Source organism: Gobio gobio (genome assembly GCF_949357685.1).
Source record: "Gobio gobio genome assembly, chromosome: 18".
NCBI classification, from domain to species: domain Eukaryota; kingdom Metazoa; phylum Chordata; class Actinopteri; order Cypriniformes; family Gobionidae; genus Gobio; species Gobio gobio.
Genome location: NC_137111.1, coordinates 33298575 through 33310110, shown reverse-complemented (window position 1 = coordinate 33310110; position 11536 = coordinate 33298575). Strand labels below are relative to the sequence as shown.

At 36.6% G+C, this 11536-nt stretch overlaps 1 protein-coding gene across 3 annotated transcripts; it reads left to right on the top strand.

Moving 5' to 3' along the window:
- Window positions 1-6476: 6476 nt before the first annotated feature.
- Window positions 6477-10632, top strand: chchd1 (coiled-coil-helix-coiled-coil-helix domain containing 1). Of its 3 annotated transcripts, none has more exons than XR_013818415.1 (4): window positions 6521-6799; window positions 7935-8047; window positions 8459-8778; window positions 8977-9358. XR_013818415.1 is itself a non-coding variant. In XM_079842576.1 (3 exons), exons 1-3 carry the CDS (start codon window positions 6670-6672, stop codon window positions 8561-8563), a joined length of 348 nt encoding a protein of 115 aa, XP_079698702.1. In that variant the 5' UTR covers window positions 6477-6669; the 3' UTR covers window positions 8564-10632. The 3 variants fall into 3 exon arrangements, 1 of the variants encoding a protein (XP_079698702.1); XR_013818416.1 differs by having other exon boundaries at window positions 6523-6799; window positions 8459-8672; window positions 8983-9358; XM_079842576.1 differs by having other exon boundaries at window positions 6477-6799; window positions 8459-10632.
- The last annotated feature ends 904 nt before the right edge of the window (window positions 10633-11536 follow it).

Genomic DNA, 11536 nt, shown 5'->3' with positions numbered 1-11536 from the left:
TGGCGGAGGTGAAGTAATTGCTCTACAGAATGCTCTGTTGACCAGACAGACTTCATTAGCTAATGGATCAGCCTTGCATTAATCAATTCACAATTCCAGACAGTCCTCAGAGAGACCAGACTGTCTCTATTCTGCTTTCTGGTTCTCTCTCTCTCTCTATTACAAACACAGACACGCTTTTGTTTTGTCCTATGACATTTTCGTCTATTCCCCATGGACAAACCCTCAATATCTTCTCAGCCACCTCTTACAAAGTCTGTCTACTGTACAAGTGTAAAATTAAATGCAGGGAATAATTAAAGTAATGAATCATATAGGGACAATAATAACTGCATTTGCAAGAGAGACAGTTGAATTAATAACTCAGAGATGCAAAGCATTCCTCTTTGTGTAGTGTATTTGAGCAATATCAGTGTCTATTTACACATAGTTTTCAGTATTCAAATGAGTGCTGAGCCTCTGAATGTCCTGTTTATGGCAGATGGGGTGTCATGGCTGTGTTTTACAGGATGAGAACCCCCGTGTCTGTGGCACTACATAATGTGCCATCTGAGAAAAAGGCCCACACCATGACATCTCATCAAACATTCATCATCTTCATACACTCAGGGGGCTTCTACTCCCCCAGGGTCGTCTCGCATTATCATAACGTTGAATATAAAAGACTTAAGGAGAAGATATGAGACCCATTTTACTAAAAAAGAGTGGGCATAAATATATAAAATTAGATGATAATAAATGAAGAATTAACAGCAGGCTTGTAGAACCTGGCACATTATCTAAGAAAATAAAATTATGAATAATAGAGCTATTATATTATTCCACTACCGGTATATTGCCAAAAGTTTTGGGACGCCTGCCTTTACATGCACATGAAATTTAATGACATCCCATTCTTAATCTGTAGGGTTTAATATGGAGTTGGTCCACACTTTGCAGCTATAACAGCTTCAACTCTTCTGGGAAGGCTTTCCACAAGGTTTAGGAGTGTGTTTATGGGAATTTTTTATCATTCTTCTAGAAGCGCATTTGTGAGGTCAGGCACTGATGTTGGACGAGAAGGCCTGGCTCGCAGTCTCCACTCTAATTCATCCCAAAGGTATTCTATCGGGTTGAGGTCAGGACTCTGTGCAGGCCAGTCATGTTACTCCACACCAAACTCGCTCTTCCATGTCTTTATGGATCTTGCTTTGTGCACTGCTGCACAGTCATGTTGGAACAGGAAGGGGCCATCCCCAAACTGTTACCATTTTCACTGGAGCTAAGGGGCCATGCCCAACCCCTGAAAAATACCCCCCCCCCACACCATAATCCCCCCTCCACTAAACTGTACACTTGGCACAATGCGGTCAGGCAAGTACCGTTCTCCTGGCAACCGCCAAACCCAGACTTGTCCATCAGATTGCCAGACAGAGAAGCGTGATTTGTCACTCCAGAGAACACGTTTCCACTGCTCTAGAGTCCACAGTGCTTTACACCACTACATCCAACGCTTTGTATTGCACTCAGTGATGTAAGGATTGGATGCTGCTGCTCTGCCATGGAAACCCATTCCATGAAGCTCTCTACGCACTGTTCTTGAGCTAATGTGAAGGCCATATGAAGTTTGGAGGTCTGTAGCTATTGACTCTGCAGAAAGATGGCAACTACTGTGTGTCTCAGCATGTGCTGACCCCGCTCTGTGATTTTACGTGGCCTACCACTTCATTACTGAGTTGCTGTTGTTCCCAATTGCTTCCACTTTGTTATAATACCACTAACAGTTGACCGTGGAATATTTAATAGTGAGGAAATTTCACGAATGGACTTATTGCACAGGTGGCAACCTATCACGGTACCACACTTGAATCCACTGAGCTCCTGAGAGCGACCCATTCTTTCACAAATGTTTGTAGAAGCAGTCTGCAACACCAAGCAACACCAGACGATGAACTACTTCTTCTTTCAAATGTATTGGCGGTTGGCAGACCAGCTTTCGTTGCATTACCACCAACAACTGAACTGGAGTGTGAAGCATCGATGGGAAATGAGAAAACAAAAACTATATTTTAAACTTAGAAGATTTTCTAATGATAGTGTCAGATGATGAACAGAAGGAACTAAATAACTATGATAACAAACTAGTGTCAGGAAACTGAGAACAAAGGAAAACTAACTAGATAACTAAGGCAGGCAAAACAGGAACTAAATATCAATGAAAATGAAACCAAAATTGAGCATAACTGTTACAGGGACCTGGCACATTAAGTGAGAGAATATAAAATAAACCGGAAAATAATTCAGAGAAAGACAGATAAATGCATTATCAGATTTATTTAGTAAACTATTACACGTGGGTCACAGTTTTTTAATCAAAATATTTTTACTGTAACTTTGCTTCATTCCACTATGGGCACATAAAGCTTAAGCCTTAAAGTCTTTGTTAAGTCCTTTTTCCCTGACTGTAAGTTATACAGAGTTTAATGATATTATATTAAGCCTTCCATTCTTCCTTAACATCACGTTACATAGCCTCCGACAACCATTAAACTCATTCTAAAATTAGAGCAAGGGATTATTATCAAATTATAGCCAAGAAACTTCAGTAGCTTGAATCCCACATCAACCGTTGCTATTCTTTTCATAGAATGACTGAATATCATGAGCCAATGCGTTACATTATCACCTACTATGATTTGACTTGTAGGCTTGGATTAACATATTACTACCAGAGTCATTAATCAAACACGCTAATGTTTTAACTAATGTGGTAGTGAAGAATTTTGGTGGGATCATGTGGTGAAAGAGGGTTTCAAAGGAGATCTAGCTGCATTCTTACAGGTTACAGGGTCACCTTACCAAGCAGTAAGGTACCGACACAAATACTCAGTGCAACAATGAGGGAGGAGAATGTCATGACCTCTAGTTGGTCTGGTATGTTTGTGCAGCATATGCAACTCATTGGGCAAGCACAGCTGACTACAAAGAGGAAAATAGGAAGGGAAAGATGGCCATTTGAGACAAATATGGTTAAATTGAATTCTTGGTTGAGAAAAGTAGAGAAAGATTCAAATAGAAATTTTAAAATGATTCATGTGGTCACATATTGATCCTTTTAGTTTTAAAAGGGCCCCATGTTTTCGACTTTACAAAAGTATTTCATGGTGGTGCAAAAAATTCTATATTTATAGACTAACTCACTAATGTTTTCTATGAGAAGAGGGATTTTCCTTAAAAAGCAAATGACAGTCCTGATACAAAACCAACTAGTTCGAAAGCTCTAGTTCTATAAGAAAAAAGCTACTTTGTCAGGTTTGTTGAATGAAGTTTGAAATAGATTGTTTCGGGGAATGATTTATAATTGAGAGCAGAGAAAACCCAACCTCACCAAAAAGAAAAAAACTTCCTTGGAAAAACTTAGGCCATTGAATTTAGCTCAGTCAAGCAAACAGGAGCAGGAGAGGTCAGAGTTCAGGGAGGGGCAGTCTTTGTTTCTTAGGTATTGTCCATGTAAACATATTCTGCTGGCACATGAAAAACCGAAACAGGCAAAAAACACAACGGCTGAAATCAGCTTGAAGCTACACTTACTTGCACTGCACTTCAATTTGATTTAATAAAAAGGTTAAATGATACCTCATTTTCTACAGTCCACATGTTGTGTTTTAACTTGTCTTTAGCTCATGATTTGTGTCTTACCACGGAGTTTAAACTTTGCTAATATGAAATTCTGAAATGGAATTTACTTATAAACAGTCCTGAACATTCCAGGAACACTTCCCAATCTAAGCAAGTGCAAAAATCGTGATAACTACTGTTTATGGCTCTGATAGTTGTTCCAGCTGGCTCAAAACTAGGAGTATGTAGCCCTGTTACAAACAAGCAGAGACACAGTCAGAATACCAGAACAGATCTGAGTACAAGCTGCCATTTAATGGAATGCATGGATCAGTTGGAGTTCATCGGCTGTTAAAGTACTCTGACGGAAACGTGGTGGGGAAAGACAGGTGAAAAATGATCTGCATATGAAGGGAGTTTCTGTTTGATAAGCCTCATCAATTTAGAGTGAAAAAACATAATTTCATGTAAGCAGCAATTAACAGGATCAGGAAGCATTTGTGTGGTGTTACATTCGGTCAAATCCATGAGAAAATGTTTCTGAATCAGCTTAAAATCTAATCTGTAGGCTATGCCCTGTTTTCAGGGCATGAAAGGAAATCTCTGATTCGTCTTCAATAGATTTTTTTATATACATATTTGAAATTGATTTAATAGTTGATTAGAGCATGGCAATGTAAGGATATAAATATTGTTAGGCTATATTAAGAAACTGGGTTTTATCTTAGTCCTTTAAAGCAGCACTAGGTAGTTTTTGCTCTCGGGAAACAGTATTGTCCTCTACTACTGTCGTAAACTGTCATTATACATCAGGGGATGCATCGCACGTGCATTTATTGACATGACAACTATGATAGCCCTGAACACTGCAGGAGGAGTTCACCTGTCTATGGAGTTCACATGCAGGTGTTCTGCTTGCGTCGCGTGTGAAATGTCTTCATCCCAGGTACAGTGGCATATGTTTCAGCATGTCATATGAATATCATTTCATGGGTTTTATTTTTTTCAAACGCCAAATGATCGCGATGCTCACGTTTATAAGCCAGCGTCATTATAGTAGCCTAGTCTATTGGGTCCCGTTTTACAGAATCTATATGATACTTCAATTCAATGTTTGAGTGGTAGGAATCACCATATATTGTCGATATTATAATATCAAGCTACCATAGATGAATCTGCAAATGTGAAAAATCGATTTGCATTATAGCTTGAGGCAAGACAAATAAACCAATATCACAGACATGTTAGGTATCCTAAAATATGATTTTGTACGTCTTATCATATGTATTTACTTGCAAGAATGTAGCCCCTCCTCCTTCAGCTCACGCCAACGAGCAAACGCTGCCCAATGTTGATCCTCGTCCTGCCTTTAATCCGATCACTTTCTCGTTTCCTTTTTTTGCTTTCCTCCGACAAAACCTTTGCTTTCTTATTTTTCTGTGCTGCTTCGGCCATGACCAGTGTTGGGGGTAACGCATTACAAGTAACTTGAGTTACGTAATAATATTACTTTTTCCAAGTAACTAGTAAAGTAACGCATTACTTTTCAAATTTACAACAAAATATCTGAGTTACTTTTTTTAAAAAGTAACGCAAGTTACTTTTTCACGTTAATTTGACTGACAGCTCTCCTGCCCCCATGTTGAGAAAAATAAGTGCAGAGGTGTGTGTGTGAACATGAGGGTTATTGTAGTTCTAGACTAAATGTGAGCATTTATTTATCTCACTTGCACAATAAAGATTCTGTACTCCTCAAAATGAATAAAATCAGTCAAATGCAAAATCAGAGTACTATGCAAACCTCCAATAACTAAATGTTAAATAAAACAACCTATTTTATGCATTTAATCTTCCTTTATATTTAATTTACCAATGTCTTGCTGTTGACCTTTGTTGACCATTTTTTGTTTTTATTGGTAAAACTTTTTTCTCCTGCATCCTATTCTACCATTATCCAGAGCTGCGCCCTCTACTGGTCATGCGTCAATTTGCATTTTTACCTCAGCCTGGAGCTTATTATTTCAATTTTGGTATGAAGAGGTCTTTACCGTTGAACAAAAATATAACTTTTTTACAAAATCAATCCCAGCCCAGGTGAGAAAAAGTAACGCAAAAGTAACGTAACGCATTACTTTTCTTAAAAAGTAACTAAGTAACTCAATTAGTTACTTTTTAAGTGAGTAACGCAATATTGTAATGCATTACTTTTCAAAGTAACTTTCCCCAACACTGGCCATGACTATAACATTCGGCAAACAAATAATAGTTTGGCTCGCACGTCCGAATTTAAGGAAGTGGGGGTGGTGGTGGAAGTGACGTATATGCCGTAAAGCAGTCGAATTTTGTAGTTCTTTTTTTTCTCGGGTTACTACCCGAAACTCGAAGTTTAAAAGTACGATTAAAAACGATACAGACTCTGCCAGGCTGAGGCAGACGTGTCATTCAACCTATTGTAAGTCGATGTATCATCACAAGAGGTTTGAAAATATATTATAAAGGTTGAAAAGTTACCTAGTGCTGCTTTAAAAGTAAAAACCTAGTTTGTTCTGGCTTGTCTTGCACTCTCACAGGACCCTGCTGTGTCATAAGTGTGTAATTATGTCCTGAGTAAAACTTTTATTGGAAAACCTGCATCACCTAAAGGCATCCTGTCCTGATGTTTACAATTAAGCACATGTCCAGTTCTTGTTAAAAGGTAAATGAGTTGATCCTTAAGTTTGCATTGGATGTGGGCACATTTTAGAATTGGTTCTCATTCAATTCATCGGTTGAATTTCAAATTCCATTTTTATGGCGATTGACAAATGTATGCGCTTCCAATAATGTTGTGGTTGTATGAGAGCCATGGCATGAAAAGAAACAACTCACGATACTTTTACGACAGTGTCAGCAGCGGTAACCATGAAAACAAGTCGAGAACGCTTTCCGACACAAAATGGCGACTTACATATGAGTCGGCAATGACATGAGTCTTGTCATTAGTAATATTATATTGTTAGACTAGACCACGTTTCTCTCTTATTTTGAATTGAATTTTTTAAACGTCTCGAGAGGAGACATTATAGAAAGGCCATGAGTGGATCTGCGATTCAAGAGAAGGTTGCGAGACTGTTGAGCAGGCAGAATGGTAAACCTGCAATGAAAGCTGTCAAACCTTTGGCGCTCAAGAATGAAGTCGCTAACCGCAAGCCGAAGAAAGGAGGCAAGGACTTCTTCATTTAACATATTTTAACATTATTATATATATCAACAAAATTGAACATAAACTCTTAGATGTCTGTAAGTCGCTTACTGATTCAATGGATGTGCAATAAACAGATATGACTAGCCTCTTCTGCGGTAGATCGAAATTACGTCACGTTTTGTTTATTCTCTTGCATATGTAAATTATTCAATTATCCTTTGTCGAAGTGTTGAATCTGTCTAGGATATTTGTGAAATGTAGTGAATAATACTTTTAAATACAGTGTAAAAGTTTCCCTGTAAAGCCTGACATGAAATAATAATAATCATCTATTTTTAAAATGGAAGGCATTTATCCTTTCTACAAAATATACAAGAAAATCTAAAGTAATTGTGCATATGATTTACAACTACGTCTTGTATCATATTTGATACATCAGGCTTTCATGCCCTGCATAGTATGATGTAGTGAGAATATGGAGCACACATTTAAAGATGTATTATTAATAAAATGTATTATTCCAAAGCCCAAACTGGGCAAAAAAAAGAGGGGGAAACAGTGAAATTTGGTGCATATTGTATTATATGGCCAAAGAGTAGTATTCAATTTTGATAGCTTGTAATGCAAGTCAATTATATTTTGATAGCAGTGTAGCAGACTACTTTCTTAAAATGCATATAAATATCAGTTGTTACTCTATATTTCATAATAGTATGTCTTAGTGATATTGATAGCTTAGTTTTATGATATAAGCCCAGTAGTTTTAATTGTGGGGCAAAACAATGCAATATAGTATTATGGTGATTGAGAAATAAATGTTCAGTCCAGTAAATGTTCATCTTCAAATATAAAAAAATATATACACAACATCCATTTACCGGTATTATTTCAATCTGTTTAAGCTTCTAGATACATTTAGCCATTTTTAAGAACATTATTAAGTAACTCTCACGCAGTCTCCATATTAAAAGTAACATTATCTGATTGGCTAAACTAAAATGACATGCCTGCACTAAAAATATTTTTGCTTTCCTAAAGGGGACAGGAAATACAAATGTTGCTAGTTTGCTTTTTTTTTAGGCAACATCGAAGGTTTGTTGTAATGCGTTGTTTTTCTAAACCTTCACATGGTGTTTCACACTCTTTGTTACAGAAGCCACCTGTGTCACGGAGATGACTTTGCTGATGGCTTGCTGGAAACTGAACGACTTTAACAATGCACTTTGCTCTAAAGAAGTCTCAGGCTTCTACACATGTGTTGAAAAGGTATTACAGGCGTGCAACTCACAATCCTCAGGAAATCCTCTGTGAAACACCCTACTGATAGCTGACAGCAATTGAATGGCCTTAATTAACATGGCTTTGATGAATATATGAGAAGGGCTAATTAGGATTAATGAAGAGCCAGATTTTCTCTGCCATTTCCTCGTTATGACGAACACGCTTCCCAGTTTGCTGTGCAGTTTCCTGCTAGACTTTTAGTACCTTGCTTGTTTCCGTGTTTTTTCCGTGCATCCTCACACATCTAGCGAGATAAATATTTAATCTAGCATCTCCCTCTACAACTTGAAAACTGGCTAGAATGACTTCTCTTAAAGCCTTTGAGGAGGAATAGTAATTAAATGCACGCAATAGTTATTTTAATTTAACATTGTTTCCTAATTTCGCTTTTTACAGGCGCAGAGCAAAGCCAAAGGACAGCAGGGAACTCAGGGTCGACTTTTGCCTAAGGAAGCCAACACCTTATTAAAACGATTTCCCAACCTGACCAGTGAGATTTAGGACTAGTAACATAGATTAGTCACAGAATGGACACTTTTATTATCGGAGCTGTATAAATGGGGACTTTAGTCTGAGTGCATTACTGCACTAGCCATTTGATGAGAATGGGGTGTGGACAGGTTTTCTAAAAAAAAAAAAAAAACAGCAATGAAGCCGTCACTGGGATGCTCGCCAAGCAAATGAGCTGCATTCACAAGGTTTTGAAGGTACTTTTGGTGATTACTACATTTTACTCACTGCACTCCTGTAGGTCGTCCCATTAAAACAGGACAAAAGAAGAAGCTCAGTTCCCTTCACATACTTAAAGGGATAGTTCAACCAAAAATGAAAATCTGTCACCATTTACTCACCCTCATGTCATCTTTTGTGCTCAGCAGAAGGAAGAAAGTGGTACAGGTTTGGAATGATATGAGGGTGAGTAAATGTTGATAGACTTTTTATTTTTGGGGTGAAATGTCCCCTATACCTACATTAATTCCTCAGATAATCTGAATGTTATTGTATTGTTTTTTGGTATTGCTTTTCTAAATCCCCCCTGCATAACAGAGCTGTGACCTGTGAAACCAGACGGTTTATTTATTTTACAATTTTTCTTCCTGTTTTTGTGCTGTGTCCACAATTTAATTAGCCTCAGCCATTTTCAATTATCAGACAATGGAGATCAAGAGAAAAGTACTCAGTGCCGGATCATGTTACATGCTGGGACAAAGTGTATTGGTTTTGAGCATGAAAACTGTGCAATAAAGATTGAAATAACTCATACATATTAACTTATAAATAATTAACGTTCTATTCAAATGATAGATCTCATGTTTTGATTGATTTGAGTTGAAACTTTGTTCAACTTTGTGACCATGAATTGGTTTAGCTCCCTTAATGCAATTTAACCATGGCCATCCTGTGATAACACTGCCCACCATTTCCTTAGGCTGATTATCTACAGTTGTCTGCAGTGTAATGTTTTTAGACCCCAAAGGAAATGCTGTCTGCTGTAAATCTAAACCTTGCTCAATCACGACATTGAAAATTTGCTGCTGTTGAACAATGGTCAACAGGACAAACTTGAAACAAAAATGAATCGAGCAACAATGAACAGCCCAAAATACTTTAAGATCTAAGACTAAAATAGCTACAGCTCTGCTGAATGATGTTTCCATGTCAATGCCTCTCAGATTTGATTTGAAATACTACAAAGTGATTACCTCAACCTTTTATATTCAATAGGCATTTGATGTTATATACAGTAATCCATTCCAGTCTCCATTTACTTAAGCATATTTAAACCAGATTAACACCCCCAGAACAGAGTGTGGGTGAATGCCAAGAAATGCAGCCACACCTCTGGGCATCAGATAAGAGAACCAACGATTATCAGTTGTTTGTTTTTGTTTTGGCTCCTTGATACCTGATAAAATGACTTTTTAGCTTTGATCAAATTTACAAATTTTTCAATTTTAAATAATGATGTAATCTTAGTGTGTCAGGGTGAGTAAATCCACCTCTTTAGAAGGATTAGAATAAATGTTATTTTATCTTCATGTATAAAGACCAACTCAAATCTGGACACAAGTAAACTGATCCTACAGATGAATGAATTTAAGTATAGTATAGAATATGAATAACATGTTTAATTGTGGTCTGGTTAAAAAGAGCCTTTGATCTTTTATTAAATTATGAGTAAGTGATTCAGGGATTGCTAACTTCTATTGAAGCTGTATGAATGGTGGACAATGTGGAATGAGGTCTATTCAAGTGCCTGTGTACACAGGTGAACAATGCAAGACATGGTGATCTCAACCACCTGTGTATCGAGGCTCTAGTTTTCATGTATTTATAAAACCCAAGAGATTTAAAAAGTTCATTTTTTCCCAAGTGGTTAATAATATCCACCTTATCAACACATGCCCTTTGTCCCATGTTTGGAAGGTTTCAGGAGTTATGGAAAAGAGCAGGATTTCCTTGACTGTCTGTTTCATATTTGCAATGTGACCGCAAAAGGTCTGCGTTTTCTGTTTTCAAGCTTTAGGCGCATTTTTAGGGGTGCTGTACAAGGGTCTGCTGAGTTATTCAAAAATCCATTCCAAAACGCATTTCATGCAGATAACTTGAGTATTGTTTATATATATATATATATATATATATATATATATATATATATATATATATATATATATATATATATATATATATATACACATACATATATATATATATATACATACATACATACATACATACATACATACATACATACATACATACACATATGAACATGTTTTCAATTTCTGAATGAAAATAGGTGCTACACAACACACTAATGGAAAATTCATAACGATTTTATGTTTTGCCGGCTTATTAAGATAAACTTGTACAATCTTGTTTCAATCTACTTTCACCCCACCGATGATGCTTACTTTTTACTTAAAAAATATTACATTTCTGTATGAATCGCATTGTTGTACACTAAATTATTGCGATTTTAATGATAAAAGACTATAAAAATGCGACAATAAAAACCTGTTAATTGGTTAACAGTAAGTTTACCTAATATTTACAATGAATAACTGTAATACATCTAACCTTACATAAAATACTGTTAAATTTACAGTTTTTGTAAGTAAAAAAGATACAGTGAAAAAAATAAATAAATTGACATTCCCAGAATTAGCCTTTATGCATGAGATGATGTATAACTAGGTTTCTTCGTAGTTTTTTCTAATCCGTTATGGACATCTAATGTTGTTAAATTAATGTTGCTTTACTTTAGTGTCATGTGTTGATGATGTTTTGTATTTGAGTGAATGACACGCTGCTCCTTTTATATATTAGCATTTACCTTCTCAGCTTGTGGAAAAGCTGCTTGTGATGATCTTTGATTTATCATGTGACTTTTTCATCACTATCTGTTTTTGGTGGGTGTCCGTGTATTAGGTACAAAACAGATATTAGTATAGGCTGTTATATTAACATATC

Bases quoted from the DNA above. Each gene is read 5' to 3' on its own strand.
- chchd1 (XM_079842576.1), top strand. From the start codon at position 6,670: ATGAGTGGATCTGCGATTCAAGAGAAGGTTGCGAGACTGTTGAGCAGG. The intron at 6,800-7,934 runs GCAAGGACTTCT...TCTTTGTTACAG, and splicing joins CCGCAAGCCGAAGAAAGGAG to AAGCCACCTGTGTCACGGAG. The intron at 8,048-8,458 runs GTATTACAGGCG...CGCTTTTTACAG, and splicing joins TCTACACATGTGTTGAAAAG to GCGCAGAGCAAAGCCAAAGG.